Here is a 21856-nt window from a genome sequence, read left to right on the forward strand (position 1 = left end):
GTATTTTCCGATAATACCAAGATTCAGGCGCGTGTATCGTAATGCGGAAGATGCAAAGAACTTAACATGGCATGCAAATGAAAGGGTTGTTGATGGAATGCTTCGACATCCTGCATATAGCATTGTCTACTGACGGAATAAACCCTCATGGTATTCAGAGTAGTAAACTTACTTCTTGGCCGGTGATGTTGTTGATTTATAACCTTCCTCCATGGCTATGCATGAAGCGCAAGTACATGATGTTGACTATGTTAATTTCTGGGCCCAAGCAACCAGGAAATGATATAGACATATACTTGGCTCCATTAATTGAAGATTTAAAGCATATGTGGGAGACAGGCGTAGAGGTATATGATGAGTATAAAAAAGAATCCTTCGAATTGAGGGCTATGCTATTTGGAACAATCAATGATTTTCCTGCCTATGGGAATCTATCAGGCTATAGTGTCAAAGGGAAGCTTGCATGCCCCATATGTGAAGATGGTACACATTCAATACGGTTGGATCATTGTATGAAGAATGTATTTCTTGGACACCGTAGATTCTTAAATACCAACCATCATTTTCGAAAATGGAGAAAAGCATTTGATGGTGAATCAGAAGAAAAAAGAGCTCCTTTGCCTTTGACGGGCGATCAATTATACCAAAAGGTAAAGTTTTTTAGCACTAATTTTGGAAAGCCTTTTTCAAGTGAACTTGTCACGGGAGGATGGAAAAAAAAGTCAATTTTCTTTGAATTTCCATATTGGAAGTCATTGTATGTTAGACATTTCCTAGATGTGATGCATATTGAAAAAAATGGTTTTGAAAGTGTCATTGGTACATTACTCAATCTTCCAGGAAAGTCAAAGGATGGCATTAATTCAAGGTTAGACCTGCAAAGTATGGGATTAAAAAATGAATTGAGGCCGGTTAAGAGGGAGGGAAAGCGTACATTTCTACCTCCAGCAGCTCATACTTTGTCAAGAAAGGAGAAAAAGATCTTGTGTAAGGTTCTACACAATGTTAAAGTTCCAGAGGGCTACTCATCAAACATTAAGAGTTTAATATCTATGAAAGATCTCAAATTGAAGGGTTTAAAGTCTCACGATTGTCATGTTTTAATGGAGAACTTTCTTCCAGTAGCTATACGTTCCATTTTACCTGAAAACGTGCGATGGACCATAACTAAACTTTGTTTTTTCTTCAAAACTATTTGTAGCAAAGTTATTGACCCAGAGAAGTTGTCGACATTACAAAAGGAAATTGTTGTCACATTATGTGAGCTTGAGATGTATTTTCCACGCTCATTTTTTGACATTATGGTTCATCTAACAGTCCATCTTATCATGGAAACACAATATTGTGGACCAGCTTATATGAGGTGGATGTACCCGGTTGAGCGTTACATGAAGATATTAAAAGGGTACGTGAAGAGTCGAAGTCAACCGGATGGTTGTATTGTTGAACGATACTTAGTTGAAGAAGCTATTGAGTTTTGTACTGAATACCTCTCTAATGTTGAGTCCATAGGGCTTCCAATGTCACGACACTCTGGAAAAACAACAGGGGAAGGGATTGGTGCAAGTAAACTAGTGACCATGTCGGACATCGAATTGCAGCAAGCACACTTGTATGTTCCACACAATGCTGATGAGGTTGAGCCATATGTTGAAAAGCACAAGGAAATACTTCAAAGTTTGAACCCTAATAGGAGTGAAAATTGGTTAACAAGAGAGCACAATCGAAGTTTTATATCGTGGCTAAAAGAACACATTTTTTCAGAATTTGCTAAAAATCCTGATTCAATTTCAGAAAGATTGAGATGGCTAGAAAATGGTCCAAATTCAAATGTTCTCTCGTACTCTGGTTATATAATTAATAAGTATACATTTTATACGGAAGAACATGATCATCAAAGCACTATGCAAAATAGCGGTGTCACACTCGTAGCTGAATCCGTGCATATCTCAAGTTCCAAAGACAGAAATCCCGCATTTGCCAAATTGTCATATTTTGGGGTCATTGAATGTATTTGGGAGTTGGATTACTCATGCTTTCAAGTGCCTGTGTTTGGTTGCAAGTGGGTTGACAACAACAATGGCCTTCAAGTTGACCCTGGGTTCATGAAGGTCGATCTTAATAAAGTGGGGTGTAAAGACGAGCCTTTCATTTTAGCATCACAAGCTCACCAAGTGTTCTATGTCACTGATCATGCCGATGAAAAGTGGTCTATAGTGTTTCTAAGTAACAAAATAAATGATCACCACACTCAAAGTATAGATGTTGAGGATGATCCTTTCTTTAATACATCACAACCCCTTGAGTCTGAATCAATTGTAGATGATATTCTTTATATGCGAAACGATCACAATGATGGGATTTGGATCAATCCATCATTTTATGTAAGTAGGAAAAAGAAAAGTAGGAATCCAACTACAAGGAAGAGGAAAAGGCAGACTTGATCTTGTATGGTGTATTAATTTGTTTTCTATGCTTTTATTGTTATTGCTTCTTAATGTTATTCTTGTTTGGTATAATAACGTTGTTACATTTTTTACAGGTGAAATATGGCTTCTGTTGATGATGAAGGTGGTTCATCTAGTAAGAAAACAGTTGGTAAACGAGGTGTGACCCGGTTGCAAAAAATTCACAAAGCCAAAAGCAATGGAAAGAGGATTGAGGTAAAATAGCAATTGAAAAAAATGTTGATAGTTATGAGCTAGTCTCGTGAATAATCCTTCAAATAAATATTATCAAGAATGTTGATTCTTTATTTGCACTTTAATTTTGTTTTTTTATAGGTTCAATGGAATGCAAGAGGTCAACCAATCAAGCATAATAGCAAGATGTTTGCTAGTTTCATTGGTGTCACAGTTCGTCGGTTAGTTCCAATAAGCTTGGACAATTGGAGTGCGAAAAGAAATAAAGAGGTTGTAGGGGTTTATAAACAAAACATTTGGGATGAAATTGAAGTAATACACTGACTCAAGCTAGTTGTAAAATTTTAATTGCGTAAATCTATTTGTTGGGGTGTTTAAATAAACTGAACTATGCTTTAATAAATTGAATGGTTTGCAGAAAGCTTTTGTAATTGGAGAGGAACATTGTGCTTTTGTATACAGAGAAGCTGGAAAGTTGCACAGGGCATTTAGAACAAAAATGGCAAGGTCATATCTAAGAGATGGTAAGGGTGGTTTTGTTAAACATCGCCCGACCAAATATTCTTATTGTATAAAACAAGAGGATTGGGATAAATTTGCAGCGCAACGTATGTCTGAAAAGTTTCAGGTAATACTTTTATCAATTGGTTATGGATTCTTAAAGTTTTGCATAATTATAGTTTTACCTCATCGTATAATTTTATAATATACCCGAAGAATTAAACTATAGACCTATAACCAACAAAGTATGAGTGGGTTGGTGGTGAGTTTAGCATAACCACACAGTTCCATGAGATTAAAGAATGAAGAGCCTTTCAAGTGAGGGGACACGTTAACAGGATATATGCAATAACATGATTTTTGTTATTCATTACATTAATGTAGTCTAAAATCATGTTGATCATGGAGTTGACAAGTAAACCACTCATATAGATCATCACACAACAAGGAGGCAAAACAAGTCTGACTAGTGACAATGTTGTCAAAACCAAACCGGCTGGTTCACCAATTCAGCTTATGAAGAAAGCTTTCCAATTTCTAAATCATTTTAACTAATTCACCACACATGTTTGCCACCTCTTCATTCAAGTTTTCACTAATTCACCACACGTGTTTGCCACCTCTTCATTCAAGTTTTCACTTTTTCGTCCATATCTGTATACTTTTATCACTTGGTACATTTTTCTATAATTAATGCAGAAAGTTAGTAAGGAGAATCGAGAAAGAGCGTTAAATCCTCAACATCCTTATAGAAAGTCATGTTTAGGGTGTGCTCGTCTTGAAGCTGATATGGTAAGTATGTGTATAAATGTATTGCATAATACTATACTTTTTTTTTAATTTCTATGTTAATTTATCAAAATGTATATACAGATAGAAGAGTCGGAAGTTGATGAGATAAGTCGTAGTCATGTGTGGAAGGCTGCCCGCGTCAACAAGAACGGGGTGATTGATAATGACAATGTTCAAAGAGTTGTGGATCAATGTGTAAGTCGAATGTTAATATTTTAGCCACTATATTGATAAATTCATTGGCTGAACTTATAAGTAAAATTTATCAAAACTTATCAAAGTCGCCCCACACAAATGGACTTTCAAAAATTGGCCATTATGTTGCATGATTTTGAGTTATCAATTTCATTGGCTGAACTAAAAAAATCACATGATGATTCTGTGTTCTTGTGGCAGTTGAGTAAACTTTGTTTGTTTCCTTCAATATTATTTTCAATTATTATAATGATTCATTGAGCTCTTCTCAATATTAATTTCAATTATTATTTTCATATCCTAAACTTTGGTTGTTTCTTTCATAATTATCAATGTCAGGAGAAGTTAACAGAAGCTCTAACTGAAGAAGAGAGACAAGACCTTGGTCCTACAGATATATTATTTGAGGCTCTAAATCTCCCAAACTACCCTAGGCGTGTTAGGAGTTATGGTTTTGGGGTTTCTTCTAAGGACGTATTACCACGCCAAAGTCGCCCCACACAAATGGACTTTCAAAAATTGTATGGCTTTTGCAACACACTCAAAAGTAGATTGGAGGTGCTAGAGAGAGAGAAGCTGGAGAGAGATAAGTTGGATACAGATAAGTTGGATAGAGAGAAGCTAGAGAGGCAACAAACCATACTTGTGGAAGAGAGGTAGCAACTTCAACAAGTGTTAGAGAAGTTGCAACAATCTAAAAAAGTGGCACAAAAGCAACAACCTGAAAAAGCGGCAGAAAGGCAACAACCTGAAAAAATAGCAGAGAGTCAACAACCTAGTGATAAAGGTTCTTGTAACCCTGGATCATTTGGCAACATTCCTGAGGTAATTTGTTTCTTTATTAGCTTTCAAATTCCATATTTTTTTAATAACGATATTAATGTTTTTACATATCTTATTGGTTTAGGGTCTCTTTCCTGTTAATATATATTTATCATCCCCGGGCCGTTGTTTGGTTGCTCGTGGCAAACTATATAACACCAAAGGTAACACGGTGCACGGCATGACGTTACCACCAGGGTATGTTAAGGTTAATATTGAAGTTGCTATTGTGCCAAATGCTTCATTGCCTATATCTGTTGATGGTGGAGATGTATCCCTGGTTGGTCATGCAATAGGAACAATTTTGCCTTGGCCAATGAAACTTCTTGAATTTGCTGCTGAATGTAAAAAGGTAAGTTACTTATTATTAACTTGCTTGATTGTTACTTGTTTTATTATTTGATCACTAACCTTAATTAATACAACTTTTTAGATTCCTGATCAATCCCAAATCAAAGGTAAGAATATTCAACACACTGTTGAATATTCAGTTTCATCACCTAACAAAAGCAACAAAAGGTTCAAAATTGAAGAGTCTCCTAGAGTTGGCGGTTCAACTGGTCTTGCAATTTTACCATTCCTTGATATGTATGTGAAAAAGATGATGAGGGTTGGATCGTTAATTGAAATAAAAATGGAGGAAAGTATATTTGGTGAGGAGTTTTTATAGCAGCTACGTGTAGAGAGTATAAAAGAGATTCTTGATCACAATTGGTTAAGTGCATCTATTATCACTGTATTTGCTAGGTACCACTATTATTACAAATGTTCTCCAATCTGACAAATAAATTAATATTAATGTTATTTACATTGTTGACATATATTAATATCAATTGTTGTCGTTCATATCTAGATATTTGTATGACAAGTTTATTAGTCCAAATGGATTAATAAATAAGTTCTCCTTCATTTCCCCACATGTATCACGGGAGGATAATCTAGGATATGCTATAGCAAAGATACTCTTGAAAGATGAGGAGTTCAAGGATAAGATGATTCTTGCACCTTGCAATCTAGGGTGAGATTTCTATTCAAAAAGTTATTAAATTAAAGATAACAAACTCTATGGAATCTGAATTTTTAATGCAATAATTAAATGTTGGGTGCAGGAAACATTGGGTGTTGCTTGTCATCAATCCCGATACTGAGGTGATATATTACATGGATCCGTTGAATGGTGAGCTAACAAAACATCAAAATTTAAAAATAAAGTTTGAGAAGTGAGTATAGATTCTTTTAATTTAACATTTATATATGTATTATTATTTATAATAATTACTCATGTGAAGTTAACTTCATTTTGTTAGTGCTTTGCAAATTTATCGTGCTAATAGTAATTCTAAAGTGCCTAAAGTGTCAAAGTCAAAGAAAATCTCATGGCAAAAAATAAAGGTATGTCAAAATTAATGTTGTTTTTAAACAATTATGTAGAGTAAAATTAATGTATGTAAATGTTTTTTTGCAGTGTCCCCGACAAATTAATATCATTGATTGTGGATATTTTGTAATGCGATTTATGAAAGAGGTCATCATGGAAAATGAAATTATGATCCCTGCAAATGTATGTGATTTTAATTATTATTATTATTTTATAAATTAATGTAATTTAATTCTAACACAATTAATTGTTGATGTTTTAATATTTGAAGTACTTTTCTGACCACAAATGTCGCACCTACTCTCATGATAAGTTAACCGAGATCAAGGAGGATTGGGCTACCTATATGGTGGATGATGTTTTCGGTAAGTTTTTCCTCGACCTGATATTTGATAAACAAAGCAAATATTACTCATGGATTTAGAGTTCAAATGTTTTGATTTAGATGTTCAATTTCGGTTTTTCAATTGGATTAGAGTTGTCATATAAATAATTTTAGTGGTCTATTGGTTTATTGAGTGTTCTTTTTTGGTATCCAATTGAAATTTTGAAATCGGAAAATACGGAAATTTGACTTGTATTGTGACTTTATTTTGGAATTTTATCATATGTGAGCGGTTTGGTTTACCTTAGTTTGGTGTTTTATCATTTGTGGGTGTCTGGTTCATGAAAGCAAATATAGTCATTAAAAACATCTAAAATGAGCGGTTTGCTTTACCTTAGGGCTGGACAGAATTTTAAAATCCAGCCCAAACTATCCAATCCATATGGCCCGTGCATGTACGGTTCGGTTGGGCCAGTTTACCGGGTTCGCGGATTGGCCAGGACTGGTTTTGTGTGGGTTTAAGTGGTTGGTTTCCGATAGCTGATTTGTTTGAAGTTGTGAAAACTACTGGTTGATATGTGTCTTAATTTTCTATTCATATGTGTTATAAGTCGTTCAAGTAAGTGATTGTCTGTTAATACATGTTTAGATGTGTGTGTGTGTGTTTAATGTTCATGCAATATATTGAAATGTTTGAGTTCTAGATTTTATCTATAAAATATTTAATAGATTTTGTTTTCATTTATGAGTTTATCTGTAAAGTATTTCAAGTTAGGCCCCCTGTGATCTGTTTGCTGCATTAGATGCTACTAAATTCAAATTGATTGGATATAAAATAGTGTTAACTTGGACCTTTTGTTATATTTGAAGGACCAAATGTTTATTTGATATTGCTTTATTTAAAAAAATTAAAATGTAATTTATTTTTTTATGACAAAATTAAATATCAATTAACCGAACAAATTGATCCATTTAAACCGATTAACCGATTAAACCGAACCCGATTAAACCGATTTAATAGTATTTTGTTTTCAGTTTCCACATTCTAGTTAGACCCACATTAAATATTTGATTATTTTATATATCTTGAATTGGTTTTTATTGTACAATACATAATCAATATTTCTTCTATGATACAGGAAAACAAGAAGCGGTTATTTTGCCTAGCTAAATGATTGTACTCATGGATTCAGCGCTTTTGGTTTCGTGAAGAATAGGAGAATTACTTGGTGCTGCTTTATTGTCGTTTCTTATTTTTTAGGTGTTTTTTTTAGAGAATATGACTTGTTATTTTGGGATTTGGATTAAAGTATCGTACTCTTAGATTGGATGCATGCATCTATAAGTTTGGCTATGCAAATGCCCTCTTATTTTTAAGTACATTAAACCCTCTATATATGTTATGATATTTGTAAACAAGAGGATTTGATTTAAAATGTTATTCGGTATTTCAGTAACTTAAAAGCAGCATTATATGGTATTGAGTTGAATGTGTTTTTTTTATATTTGCACACCAATAGAATCATTCTATGTACACCAAAAAAAAAAATTTATCATATGTTAGCGCTTTCTTTGAAAGTGCTATCAAACATGAGTCTTATATTAGCACTTTCTTTGAAAGTGCTATCAAACATGAGTCATATATTAGCACTTTCTTTAAAAGTGCTATAAAAAATGAGTCTTATATTAGCGCTTTCTTCTAAAGTGCTATCAAACATGAATCATATATTAGCACTTTCAATGAAAATGCTATCAAACATGTGTCTTTTAATAGCACTTAGTTTGAAAGTGCTATCAAAATCACATTAAAACACACGCAAAATGCACACTTCAATAGCACTTTAGCGAAAACGCTATTATAAACGGGCACTTTAATAGCGTTTTAGAAGTGCTATTAAAAAAAAATGTTTACAATAGCGGCGCGGTTAATAGCGCTTTAAAGTGCTATCAAAAACAAAAAAAACGCTATTAAAAAGTTTTTGTATTAGATACAAGTATGATATGCGTGATAATTTGTGTCCGATAAAAATTGTCAAAGACTTTTCGGGCTTGTTGAGAAATAGAGCTAACCCACACAATGAATTGAGAAACTTTGAATATGTGATTTCTATGTGTTAGCACTACAAAAAAAAAATCTCCTACCACGGCCAAGAAACCGAGGCTATATGCAAAATAACTGTGGCGTAACGCTGAGGCCACGGTTTGCCCACGAAAATGCAACTGTGGGATATGCGGCCGTGGCCTAAAGTATAGTCCACGGTTTTTTGGTATATACTACGTTTTTTTGACATTTGTGGCTTTTACAGGCCACAATTTAGATAGTTTGATTAAGGCCGCAGTTTATATTTGCCATGATTACAGAACTGTGGCCATATGATAAAGCCACGGTTTCAGTTTAACATTTAACATACAGTTTTGGTTTAAGATATAGCCACGGTTTGGTTATGACTACAGATTTAAAACCGTGGTTATATGTTATGCATTCTAAACCATTAATCTTGCCACGATTTATTTTTGTATCATTACATAAATATGTCATTATATATATATATATATATATATATATATATATATATAAATGCACATGCATTAATAATCAAAAACCAATAATTATTACCAGCTGCATCAAATGATACAAATATTTATTGTTGACAATTGTTTTGAAACCTACAAACAACCATATAAGTATAACACAAATTGACAAATTATTATTATTAAAATAGTGATGAATGGTGATGAAATGGTTTCATTGTATTCTACTACAAATTTTCTTTCTATTCCTCCAGCTGCTGTTCTCTGAAATGGTAAACAAATAATTTGTAGTGAAAGTTGTTGGAAGCAAGAGAGAGAAACCATTATAGAGGCATCTAAAACTACTGATATCAAAATATCAACTACTGATATCCAATCAGGCTCTCCATGGATTTCATACTTTTCATGTAAGGCATCTAAAACTACTGATATCAAAAGATCAACCATTTCGTCTCCATTCTTTCCTATGTTGACTCTTGTATTAAACTCCAAATCAAAGTAAAGGTGGCATGGTATACCCTAGGAGTAAAGAAACTTTTAAGACTTGAATAAACACGCACAAGGAACCTAGATCGATCACATCACACAATGTCACTAGTAACTACAATATAAGTTTTCCCATGAAACCAGTGAACATTAAACACAAAATTATTACCTCTTGAATCACTTCATAATGATGACGGAATTTGGAAGGCATGTTTTTGTACCTGAGAGTACGACACTAGGCAATATGAATATAAGAAAAGAATGATTTTAGTGACAATTAATTAGTTGAAAATAATGATCCACATGAGAACAAAAATTATACGAAGGAGACCTTCGCCAGAATTTTGTATAAGTAGACACAAGGATATTCTTGAGGAAGGACACAAAAGTAGTTTGAGTATTCATCCCAGTTCTACTAAAATGTATCAAGACTTTAAGAAAATGTTTTAGTGGTCAGGAATGAAGAATGATAATGCCAAGTTCGTTTATGCGTGTTTGACTTGTCAGAAATTTGTAAGTTCGGAGTGCGCCTAGGAGGGGGTGAATTAGGTACTTTAAACTTTTTCTTGTTTTAGTGATGAAGATAATTATTTCTTTGGTTTATGGTAATGTTATGAAAGTAAAGAGTGCATAAAAATAAAGAACGAAGTGATGTTTCCTGGTCCCCCTACAACACGAGAGTACTCCAGTCTCCTTTCAACACGAAAGAGATTTTACTATTGTTAGGACTTATACAAGATGAACACAATCACTAAGAACAATCCTCTTGTGATCAACCAAGTTGAAATAAGAACAATCCTCTCAAACTCAACTCTCTTGATTCCAACAATCCTGGACAGCAAGGTATACAAACCAATCATGTAGAAAAAGAAAACAATCCTTTCTTTTCCATTCTCTGGTTTCCAACAATCCTGGACAACTAGGTATTACAACCAAATCTGGAAAGTATTTAAGTAATGAAAATAAATGAATATTTATCAATCACTAGGATTGATCTTCTCTTTCAAATAAACAATTTATAGTGATATAATAGTGCTGAAGTGTTTATGAATGAATGAAAAATGTTTCTTAATTGATATTAAACAACATGCAAAAAAAATCTCAATGAAAGTTCAGGTATCAAAACACTTGTTATAGAATGAGTGAGTAAATAATGTTAAAGTGCCATGAAAAAGGTGTAGCATCTAATTTAAAAAATGTATGGTATTTATAACAGTATTATACCATTTAGAAAGGGTATATAATGATCCATCCATGCAATGGTCAGAGGTTTTAAAATGAATTTCGTTTGGATCAGAAAATGCATGAAAAACTGCCACTAGTTCATATGTAACCTGCTACTGGATTAATGTAACCGGTTACATGGTAACATTACATCCCAATGAATTCAAAAACCCAAGCATGTAACTGATTACATGATGTGAGGTAACCGGTGACATCATGTAGAAAAAATCCAGTGACAAAAGGTGAATACTACTTCCAGAGTTGTAACTGGTTACATGGTATTAGGTAACTGATTACGTTGAACAAAAAAAGTTGAAAAACATGATTGTAAATTTGTTATCAAGTGGCATGAGTATTTTATGATGGGGATGCATATGTATGAAAAAAGGTGATTTTTTTAGCACTAAAATATATCAATGCTTAAAGTTTAAACATGTACTCAAAAAATGAAGATCAATCAACCAAAATTAATCTTCATGAAGTTGCAATCTTGATCCATAGTCATTTGTCCCTTTTGCTAATCTTTTCTTGATACAGAAGCATATTAGTTGTCATCAAAACATATACATGGAGAAACTTGACTTCACAACGTCGTCGGGTTTGATGCAACTCTTGGATAATCCTGAGTGGAAGTGGGATAATATTTCTATGAATTTTGTAACGAGTTCTACTAAGACTACTAAGGGAAATGATTTAGTTTGGGTTATAGTTGATAGATTGACTAAATCTACTCATTTTATTCCAATAAAGATCAAGTATTCATTGCAAAAGTTAGCTGATGAAGTGTATATTGAGAGGATCTTTAGCTTCCATGGTATTCCTTAGAATATTGTTTTTGATAGAGATCCGAGATTCACATCGAGATTCTGGGAGAGTTTGCAGGAAGCCATGGGTACTAGGATGAATTTGAGTTCTACTTATCATTCGTAGACGGACGGTAAGACCGAGAGGACTATCCTGTCTTTAGAAGATTTGTCGATAGCTTGTGATTTGGAGCAATTAGGTAACTGAGTTACTTACCGTTGATTAAGTCCACCTACAACAACAATTTCCATTATAGTATTGTAATGGCACTGTTCTAGGTTTTATATGGTAGAAGGTGTAGGCAACCTTTGTGTCGGTATGATTTTGGTGAAAGTATTGTGCTTGGACTTGAGATTGTTCAACAGACTATTGAAAAAATCAAGATGATTCATGAAAAAATGAAAGTCCCACAGATTCCCCAGAAGAATTACCATGATAAGACAAGGAATGCACTTGAGTTTTGATAGGGAGATCATGTGTTCGTGAGAGTCACTCTGGTGACAAGTGTTCGTGTTGCTTTGAAATCTCGAAAGCCCAAGCCGTGTTTCGTTGGTTCCTTATCAAATTATGAAGCAAGTAGGATAAGTAGCCTACAAAGTTGCTTTAACATTGCTTTTTTCGAATCTTCATGATGTCTTTCATGTGTCTCGGTTGCGGAAGTACATTCCTGATACGTCTCATGTGATTCAAGTGAATGATATGCAGGTTAGATAGAACTTGACTGTTAAGACATCTCCGTTGAGAATAGAGGATTGAGAGAGAATCGAGAGATAGTACATAAGAGTGATAGCAAGTTTGTGTTGCAAAGTTTATATATGTAAGACGATTAAAACAAATTAGGTCTAATATAATATGTAGCATGGGGATTGTCCCATCAAATCTAACAATAATGGACGCATAAGTTGATAGCAGTGTTTTAAAAATCGGACCGGACCAATCGAACTGAAAACCGGTGAGGTAACCGATGCCCTCCAGAGCTTAATATTGGAGAAGTTCAAAGATTACTATGAACGATGTCAACGGCATACAAGTAAATGACTAAGAATTAGAAAAAGGTAGTTTTACTTATTTTTCAGGTGGACAAGAGTGACAAAAGAAATCATTTCAAAACTTATTACATAGCAGACGTTTGTCTGTAGACAATTCTTTGTTGGTCATATGTGTAAGCAAGTTAATTATGTCTTAATTCCTTGAATCACTCTTAACATAGTTGTACTGCTTTTTAGTTGTTAGTGTAGTACTGCTTAATTTTATTGTTGATCTTATGTATGCTATAAGTTTTATAGATGAAACAAACACTTAAATGTAACAAACGTATACTGTTGGATAAATGCAAGGAGCACTTAATTTAAAAAAGTATTGCATCTATATAAAATCCAAATCTACTCTAAAAGCATTAAATTGAGAACATCCATTTAGGAACCAAATACATGATTTCTATATGAACTGTAAATCACCTTTTCTTTCCGGTCATGACGAAACAAACACTTGGAAGTATTGTTGAATAAGCAAAGAAGTATCATATCATATGCATTTGGAATATGTAAAGCTGTCCGTTATCCATGTATCAGTGAGAAAATGATCACCAAAGTAAATCAACTTTTGTCAAATAAATTTTCGCAGACTAACTTACTTTCAAAAATAGGACACCAAACTTTCAACATAAGTCGCGCTCCTCCACCACCAAAGGCTAATGAGTTTCTCTACTCTATCATCTCTCAAGTTATACAAAATTGCTTTTCCATTAGGTCTGCTTGTCAATAATAAAGTTCCATTCTTCTCCAAAATGCATACCGGCAACAAATGGTATAAGTCATTAAGTGGATAATCTATTTGAAGATTATGGTAACCATAATTTCTCCATATAGTCATGGTCAATAGAGTGGCGGCCTAACAAGCATAGCAATCCATTGCAGGAACCAACCACAAAATAGAATTCATTGTTTTTTTATTGTTTTGAAAAAAGTATTCATTCTCTTTCAATTGAAAGTAAGCATCCATGGGAGGAGTGAAAGAGTTCAGAGATTTCTTGAACAAAGAAAAAAATGCGATGGATGCGACCGTGAAGTCATCATCATCTACGAGCGTGATATACGTATTTCGGGAAGATCTGTTAAGGTGCAATTTGACGAAGGTTGGATCGGAGACGAGGGAATTCCATGACTTACAGACACATCTGAGACGCATCAGTGACTTTACTGTCATCCATGATAACACTTCTGTGATGAGTTCATCCGGGATGAATACCGCTGACGGTGTCATGTCATATTAGTTTTTTAAAATTAAAATTGTATTTTAATTGGATATATAGTTGTGATTGATTGACAGTGTAAAAATATTTTACTATTAGTGCATATCCCTTTTTCTCCAATTTTTATAAATCAGGGTTTTTCTTCGCAATTTCTTTTTTAGTTTCATTAAAAACTAGCGTGATACCCGTGCGTCCGCATGGGTACCCGTTGTGGCCGTGTTATTTTGTTCAATATATATTATTCTGGAGGCAAATCTCATAAAACCAGATGTGTAAAATATAGAAATTTCTTTTTAATAGGTTGGGCAAAGTTTGGGATATTTTCATCAATAAAAATTATTTTCCCGTTAATATTCAATATTTCGATCAGTAACTTCATGGTCCCCTAAATATTTAATATGTTTATCAGTAATTCATGTTCTCATTAATATTGAATATTTTATTCAGTAACTTCGTGTTCCCGTTAATATTCAATATTTTGATTAGTATCTTCATGCTCCCACTAATATTCATTATTTTGATCAGTAACTTCGTATTCCCGTTAATATTCAATATTTTTATCAGTAACTTCATGTTCCCGTTAATATTCTTTATTTTGATCAGTAACTCCATTTTTCCGTTAATATTCATTATTTTGATCAATAACTTTGTGCTCCCATTAATATTCAAAAATTGGATCAATAACTTAATATTTCCGATTATATTAAAAATTTTGATAAGTAATTTTTTCTTCTATTAATATTCAATATTTTAATCAATAACTCCGTGCTCCCGTTAATATTCAATATTTTAAATATTAACGGGATATCTGTGCATTTGCACGGGGACTAGTGTGGTACGCTCATTTGTTTTAATATTCAATACTTCGATCAGTAACTTCATGTTCCCGTTAATGTTCAATATTTCGATCAGTAAATTCATGTTCCTGTTAATATACAATATTTTGATCAGTAATTCATGTTCTCGTTAATATTCAATATTTTATTCAATAACTTCATGTTCCCGTCAATATTCAATATTTTGATTAGTAACTTCATTTTCTTGCTTATTTTGTTCAATATTATATTTTTTTATAAAAAAAAGAAATTGATGTAATTATTATGATACATTTCGTTCAACAAAGATACATAATAAACTTAAAAATGAAATTGATAAACACTAATAGAAAAAGTTAAAATGGCCACGGCAATTTAAAATAATGTCATTATCTGAAGAAATTGATGTGATGTATAAAGATTTAAATAACACAATGAATGAAATAAATAAAAAATATTATATTATTAATAGAAAATACCAATAAAATTGCAGATTATACCTTTAATAAAATAAAAAGTGGTCTTAATGAAATAAATAATATACATGAAACCCTTGATGAAATTAATAGAGATAAAGAAATTGATGAAGATATAAATATTCAAAAAAGTAGGAAAATTCTTTATCAATTAGAAACCTTGTTAAAACATGAAGAAAGTAATAGAAGTATAACAATAAAAGATTTAGAAGAAATATTAGTCAGAACAAGAGAAGTAAACCAACTAAAAGTAGTTAAACAAGAACCTATAACTACGTTTATGTTAATAAACCCATCATCTTCATGGAGGGGATAAAAACTGAATACATAGAAGCATTAAGAGGATATAATGATATTGAAGAAATTAGACAATTGATGGAACAACTACAAATAATAGAAGAAGAAAATAAACAAGTAGAAAAAATAGAAAAAAATAGAAACTAAGGAAGAGAATGAAGAAGTAATATTAAATTATAATTCTTCAGAACTAGGATCTGAACTAGGATCTGAATCAGATATAGACGAAATATTTATGGAAAAAGGAGAAACAAGTAATTCTAAACAAAAAAGAAAACGTGAAGAGAGTTGGAATCCTCATAGTTCTTGGGAAAACTATGAATATGAAACTATGAATAAAAAAGGTTATGCAAAGGCTAGTGGAAAATGGACAAAAGTTGCGGAAGAATTTAAACCTTACTAGGAAGAAACTAAATCTAAAAAATTATTAAACTTAGACTGTGTAAGAAATCCACAGGATATACTACAAAGGTGGTCTAATGATATGATTATGCTTATAGCAACCGATGAAAATTTTTCTAAGATAAACCTAATGGATGTCAAGAATTTAATAGCTTATAGAACAACAGGAAATGTGCTGAAATTCTTAACAAGTATTAATGATGAAACATGGAATCAATATATAGGAATGGTAAACAATAATAATCAACAATTTGCTAAACTGATAATGGAATTAATATCTAAAGAATTCATAGGCTACAATACTCTTGAACATAAAACAAAAGTAAATAAACTTTTGCGAAAAAAGGCAGAAATTCATCTAATTAATATGCAGATATGTAATATGTGTGAAGTAGATAGTTTCATTTATGAGTATAAAAAATACTATTATGGATTAGATAATGAGACTAGGGAAATATATAGAGGAGTCTTTATATCCAAGTTACCATACCCACTTAGTGCAAAAATAAGAGATATATGGAAATCCCAACCAATTGAATTAGGTGATAGCTTAGGAGGAATTATTCAAATCTTATATAACGAATTAAGACGGTAATGTATAAAGAGTACAAGAGCTAAACAATTAAATAGAGGTAGAACCTCACTTTGTTGTGATATACCAGAGATAGAGCAACCAGGAAATTATGGTTGTAACCAACGAAGTAGAAAAGGTTATAAAAGAAAACATAAATTAAGAAAAACTTATCCAAGAAAAAGGCCTATAAAAATACTATAAGAAAGTATTTTAGAAAGAGAAAACAAACACCTAAAAAATATTGTCCAAAAGGGAAAAAGAAATGCGTATGTTGGATATGCAATGTAAAAGGTCATTATGCCAATGAATGTCTGATCGGAAAAATAGCAAGTGTACTATTTTTGCCTCTGTAGTATTAATAGGGGAAATTCCCCGAATGTCGATCTCAAGGACTGCGTAGGAAATACAGATTCCTAAAATATGATTCAATTGAACAAAAGATTAATGTTTTGGTTTTGGGGGATTAAATCCTTGCAAAGTAAAATAATGAGAAAAATAAATTGATTTTTGTTATCAAATATATGAGATGCTAGGGTGAGTGGTTGATTTGGCATGTAACACTTCAGAATTAAGATCTCTTCAACAAGTTCATAACATTCAGTTACCACATCCTTAGGGTGTTTCCTCCTAAGTCCTTGGTGAGAAAACCTTTGGTCTTCCAACCTAAATCCTAAGTCCTTAGGAACCTAAATTGAAACCAAGCTTTTATATAATCAAGATTATGTGGTAATTATAGGGTATCCCTAGTCCTAGGTTATATCTACTATAATCAAATTATGCACAAACCCTAACAACTATAGTCCTGTATTTGTTAGCCATAGATTAATCCTTATTTGATCGATAAAGAAAACAAGAAGAACATTGCATAATATAACTGAATAATATAAACCAATGTATTGACGAAATCACAAATTCATCGTTATTACAAAAACCAAATCAGGACCACCCCCTAACATTGGGGGGTTTAGCCTCTCATAATATTCAAGAAAGACAAAGTAAAGAATTTAGACATTACAAAGATAATTTGGAACTTTGATCTTCAATGGTGTCCACCGTTGAATCTCTCCGTCTCCGAAACCCTTAATGAAGTTATCTTCTCTCCTCTGTGGTTTTTTATCGTATGATGCAAAAGTCCCAAAATTATTCTCTCAAACTCAACTAAATAGTCTAGGTACAAATCTCAGCCAAATGAAATATCCAAAGTGCCCTCAAGGTGGAGATTTAGTGAAAAAGCCTTAAAATTGGAAGTTTTCACGCTCACAGCAGCACTGGCCGTGCTTGGACGCACGGGCGGTCGTGTTGCTCTTTATTTTGATTTTTGCTCCCAACCATCCTGACACGGGCCGTGCGTGGAAGCACGGGCGGCCGTGCGTCGTCCCTGGATTTTGTATGGAGAGTGCCATTCTCTTAACACGGGCCGTGCGTGGAAGCACGGGCGGCCGTGTTAGACCCCAGAACCTTGAATTTTCATCTTTCTCTTGCCTCTCCTTCCTTCATAGTTGCTTTGACACTTAAGATGACTTGTTCAAACCTGAAATTCATACACAACTAACCAAACGGCATCAAAAGAATCTAAATAAATTAAATTAAAACATAATGCAAAGTAAACATAAAAACAATCAAACATGGAATACTTAAACAAAAGCAATAAAACATTGATCAAAGTGTTACCGAATCGACCAATTTAGACCGAATACATGATAGAAATTAGGTAGAAATGGTGACCGATCACAACCCCAAACTTATCTCATTGCTTGTCCTCAAGTGATGCAAAAGACCAAACAGAGGTCACCCTGGATTTTTATTTCCACAACACTGCCGATGTTATTTGCAACTTGCGTCTACCTTTCTAATAGAATCTTTCGCTTGCCAAACCAAACTTTCTACCACACTTCCACATCAGAGTACCTTTTTAACTTGCAATATTTTTCACACTTCTCACCAAATCTCTCAGGGTTAAAGTGTTTTGCACTCACAAAATAAAGGTATGCAATATCAACTCTTAATTTTGAATAAATTCTACCTTCACTACACTAACAAAGTTCACACACTTTTTGAGGTCTTCTAGGTTGTAATGGGGTTTAGGTACGGTGGGATACACAAGGAAATGGATAAACAATCGGTTTTGGGTTCGACATTCATGTTGTGTTTCTCGTAATTGTGCTCAACTTGTTACACTGGGAATTTATTCGACTTAGACTCTTTTGCTTCACTCATTCTTCCGTGAGTGCTTAATGTAACTGAGTATTTCATTCGGGCAAGTTTTTCTCTTTCTTTCTTTTTTTATGGGACATACATTCATATGTCTCAAAAGTTTTATTTTCATATTTTTTTACTTGCCCTCTTCTTTGATGATTGCTACCCCAAACTTAGATTTTAGCACAACTCTGAAAACCACAACATTTATGCCGAGCAAGGGTTGGAAGTGTTTGGCTGCGGGTTACAGATATGGTTATAACAAACAAAAGGATATGGCTCAACTGGGGTAACAACGGATAAACATATAATTTCGGATGGCTAGAAAGGCTCAGGTGGTAAAACAAACAAATGCCTCAGTGTGTGTCCTCATATTATGTTGTGTCAGTAGAACATACGCAAAATCAGAATGATAAAGTCATACCTGAATGAACTCTCATGATGATAATCTGTTATGTTTGGCTTTTTATAACCTCACCATGTTGGGTAAGCTTACAGGTTCCAAAGCACTCCTCGTGTCATGTGGCTTCTTTCTGGCGTACGTACACCATACAATCCTCTTTGTCCAGTATCAGCAAGTTGCGTCTAACAGTTACTTTTCTTTCGGCTGCATCAACTTCCAGGGTGCCTCGGGGGAATAGGTTCAGGCTGCACCTTTCATCCACTAAATACCATTCATCATTCATTCGGCATCCATAAGTCAATCTATAACACAATGTCAACATAACACACAAACAAAAACAAAAATGGAAAACAACTAAAAGCAAATGAAAAGAACCCCTCCCACGCTTGAACTAAACATTGTCCTCAATGTTTTAGAACCAGCCTTGGAGAGGTTGCTTACAGAGGTATTGCATTCCAATGATCACTTCCTAGCTTCCACTAGAGATGCTCTCTTTTATTTCCTGAAAATAAAACAAACAAACAAAGAAATTAATTATTAAAACCGTGGGTTGCCTCCCACGAAGCGCTTCGTTTAACGTCGCATGGCTCGACGGTCCATTACCCTTTATTATGGAGGGTATTTCCTTCTCCAAACCTTGTTTCTTGTTACTTTCTCCACCAAGAACTCATGAAGATGAAAGGCATGGACCACTTTTCTCTTTAACTTACTTTCACACTTCATCTTCTCACCTTGGTTTTCTTCTTTCTTTTTCTTCTTAACTTCTATAGCGACCTTAGGACTTTTGATAGCAACATGAGCTAGTTCCACCTGAGAAGCTATGCTTGAAACTTTTTCCTGGAGATGTTTAGGGCTTTTGTATTCTCCCTCACTTTCGATCATACCAACAGAAGCTTGATTATGTACACCTTCACTTTGTTTCTTGACTTCTAGCATCTTTAAGGTTACTTCTTCATTAAAGGCTTTCACCGTTAGAGTCCCTTTCTCAATGTCAAAGTTGCAACGACTTGTCAACAAAAATGGTCTCCCAAGAAGGATAGGAGTTTCTTCATCTTCAGGAATGTCCATGATGTGGAAGTCAACAGGGAATACAAACTTGTCAATCTCCACCAATACGTCTTCAGCTATCCCATATGATTTCTTGATGGTGTGATCAGCGAACTTTAACTTTGTCTCACTTTCACTTATCTTTCCCAATTCAAGCTTTTTAAAGATAGATAGTGGCATTAAACTCACACTAGAACCCGAATCAATGAGTACCTTTTTAAACATTCTGTTCTTGATAGTGCATGGTATCGCCGCCGCTCCAGGGTATTTCTTCTTGATGGGGATCTTCCTTGCTGGAGAGACTATACTACACTTTTCTGTTGCAATTTCTGGTTCTCCCCCCATTGGCCTCTTTTTACCGATAACCTCCTTCATAAACTTCTTGTACAAAGGCATTTGCTCAAGTGCTTCAAAGAAAGGTAGATTAACCTCTAATTTTTTAAACAAGGCTGCAAACTTCTCAAAATCCTTTTCTGTTGAATTCTTCTTTGTCACTCTAGAAGGAAAAGGAAGCTTGATTGCCGGTTTAGCATCTTTCTTATTTTTCTCTTCAAGTTGCTTAACCGATGGTATCACAATTTCGGGCTCTTTCACATTCTCTCTTATCTCCAAATCTACCTCAATCACCAAGGGATCATCTGTTTCCTCTTTTTCTTTTTCCGGTTCTGCCACTTTCTTACTCCTTGTAGTAACAACATTAATCTTCTCTTCGTCTTTCGTATTTTTCACCATTGAACTCGGAAAGGTACCTTGTGCCTGTAGAGTGAGATGCTGTGCTATTTGACCCACTTGAACTTCCAGATTTTTTATCGAAGCTGTGGTGTTCCTATGGTTGTTTCTGGTTTCTTCTTGAAACAGAGAGCATTGTCCAACCAATCTCTCAATAGCTACTTCCCACTTCGCCTTCTGAGGAATTTTTTGTTGATCTTTCCAAGCAAAGTTGGGATGATTCTTCCACCCTGGATTATAGGTGTTAGAATACGGGTTATTTTGCCTCAAGAATTTGATTTCTTCAATTTGCTTGGGAGTAGCAACACAACACACAGTTTGGTGAGGGCCTTGGCAAATTTCACAGTTTACAGGTTGAGCTTGTTGGACTTGAGCAACCTGTTGAGTACCAAAGTTCATAGCCTTTAATCTCTTTTGTACCTCTGCAGCTATAGCATCTTCAACCCGAATTTTGTTGGTGTCTAGCTTCAGATCAATGACTCCTTCAGGTTTTCTCGTACACCGGTCATACAACTCCAAATGCTCATTTGCAGCTATTGCTTCAATGATCTTGATGATACCAGAGGCTGTTGTGAAATTTGTTGAGCCTCCAGCTGTTGTATCGATCAACTGCTTTGTCTTGATTCTGAGCCCATTCACAAATATCTGCATTTGGTCAGTTTTGTCCATGTTGTGAGTGGGACATGCCACTAGGGTCCTTTTGAATCTTTTATAAGCATCTCCTAAGAGTTCACCCTCCTGTTGCTTGAAATTCAAAATATCATACCTCTTCCTTATAAAGACCGAGGCGGGAAAATACTCATTCAAGAAAGCCTTCTCCATCTCTTCCCATGACGTGATACTGCCTGCTGGAAGAGAATAGAACCATTCTTCTGCTTCTTCAGCCAAGGTGAACGGGAACATTCTCAGCTTCTTTGCCTCTTCGGTATGCCCTTCAATTTTTAAAGTTGTACTCATGGTAAGAA

General features: G+C 34.1%; 3 protein-coding genes and 1 long non-coding RNA gene across 5 annotated transcripts; all 4 read left to right on the forward strand.

Moving 5' to 3' along the window:
• The first annotated feature begins 77 nt into the window (after positions 1 to 77).
• Positions 78 to 2444, forward strand: LOC131613936 (uncharacterized). Its single transcript, XM_058885576.1, has one exon. It carries the CDS (start codon positions 78 to 80, stop codon positions 2442 to 2444), a length of 2367 nt encoding a protein of 788 aa, XP_058741559.1.
• Positions 2311 to 6172, forward strand: LOC131611696 (uncharacterized). Of its 2 annotated transcripts, XR_009287091.1 has the most exons (11): positions 2311 to 2448; positions 2543 to 2663; positions 2784 to 2954; positions 3061 to 3270; positions 3843 to 3935; positions 4017 to 4130; positions 4470 to 4955; positions 5038 to 5304; positions 5386 to 5699; positions 5806 to 5970; positions 6062 to 6172. XR_009287091.1 is itself a non-coding variant. In XM_058883608.1 (7 exons), exons 2-7 carry the CDS (start codon positions 2550 to 2552, stop codon positions 4788 to 4790), a joined length of 1023 nt encoding a protein of 340 aa, XP_058739591.1. In that variant the 5' UTR covers positions 2311 to 2448; positions 2543 to 2549; the 3' UTR covers positions 4791 to 5031. The 2 variants fall into 2 exon arrangements, 1 of the variants encoding a protein (XP_058739591.1); XM_058883608.1 differs by lacking the exons at positions 5038 to 5304; positions 5386 to 5699; positions 5806 to 5970; positions 6062 to 6172 and having other exon boundaries at positions 4470 to 5031.
• On the forward strand, positions 5134 to 6176 carry LOC131613937 (uncharacterized). The gene is made up of 4 exons (XM_058885577.1): positions 5134 to 5304; positions 5386 to 5540; positions 5806 to 5970; positions 6062 to 6176. Exons 1-4 carry the CDS (start codon positions 5134 to 5136, stop codon positions 6174 to 6176), a joined length of 606 nt encoding a protein of 201 aa, XP_058741560.1.
• A 36-nt stretch (positions 6177 to 6212) lies between these two features.
• Positions 6213 to 8076, forward strand: LOC131611698 (uncharacterized). The gene is made up of 4 exons (XR_009287092.1): positions 6213 to 6344; positions 6418 to 6513; positions 6602 to 6695; positions 7795 to 8076. It is a non-coding gene; the product is annotated as an uncharacterized LOC131611698 (long non-coding RNA).
• The last annotated feature ends 13780 nt before the right edge of the window (positions 8077 to 21856 follow it).

Source organism: Vicia villosa, linkage group LG6 (assembly GCF_029867415.1).
Source record: "Vicia villosa cultivar HV-30 ecotype Madison, WI linkage group LG6, Vvil1.0, whole genome shotgun sequence".
Classification (NCBI taxonomy): Eukaryota; Viridiplantae; Streptophyta; class Magnoliopsida; order Fabales; family Fabaceae; genus Vicia; species Vicia villosa.